Source organism: Eimeria mitis, genomic scaffold, assembly GCF_000499745.2.
Source record: "Eimeria mitis Houghton genomic scaffold, Emh_scaff3336, whole genome shotgun sequence".
In the NCBI taxonomy this organism is placed as follows: domain Eukaryota; phylum Apicomplexa; class Conoidasida; order Eucoccidiorida; family Eimeriidae; genus Eimeria; species Eimeria mitis.
This window is the reverse complement of record NW_013571676.1, coordinates 4,269-4,560: the sequence shown is the minus strand read 5'-3', so window position 1 is coordinate 4,560 and position 292 is coordinate 4,269. Positions and strand designations below refer to the sequence as shown.

Here is a 292-nt window from a genome sequence, read left to right as displayed (position 1 = left end):
CCCCCCTGCTCCTCTTTAAACCCGAAACGAAATCAGTGCAATCTGCATGCGGTCGAACACCGAAACTCTGTCTCAGAACAGTGTTGCTAGAAAGAACCATCACCACGTGCTTTGCAGCAGAGACAAACGAACAAAAACAAAGAAACGTACATCTAACGCTTGTCGGTGCTTCGCCGCCAACCTTCCCTGATAGTCTAACGGCTGGCTGAGGTCCGCCCTGAAGACGCAGCAGCACACAACCTGATGTGTCCAGTCAGCACGCAGCAGCAACAGCTAAACCAACGATCAAAAC

General features: G+C 51.4%; 1 protein-coding gene across 1 annotated transcript in view; it reads right to left on the bottom strand.

Annotated features, from left to right (window-relative positions):
• EMH_0065000 (ARF1-directed GTPase-activating protein, putative) overlaps positions 1 to 292 on the bottom strand; it is a gene marked incomplete at both ends in the record, with an annotated part of 3,822 nt that overhangs the window by 1,648 nt on the left and 1,882 nt on the right. Inside the window, one exon of the mRNA XM_013498331.1 lies at positions 151 to 217. Coding sequence (XP_013353785.1) covers positions 151 to 217 — 67 coding nt within the window. The remainder of the gene's footprint in view (positions 1 to 150; positions 218 to 292) is intronic.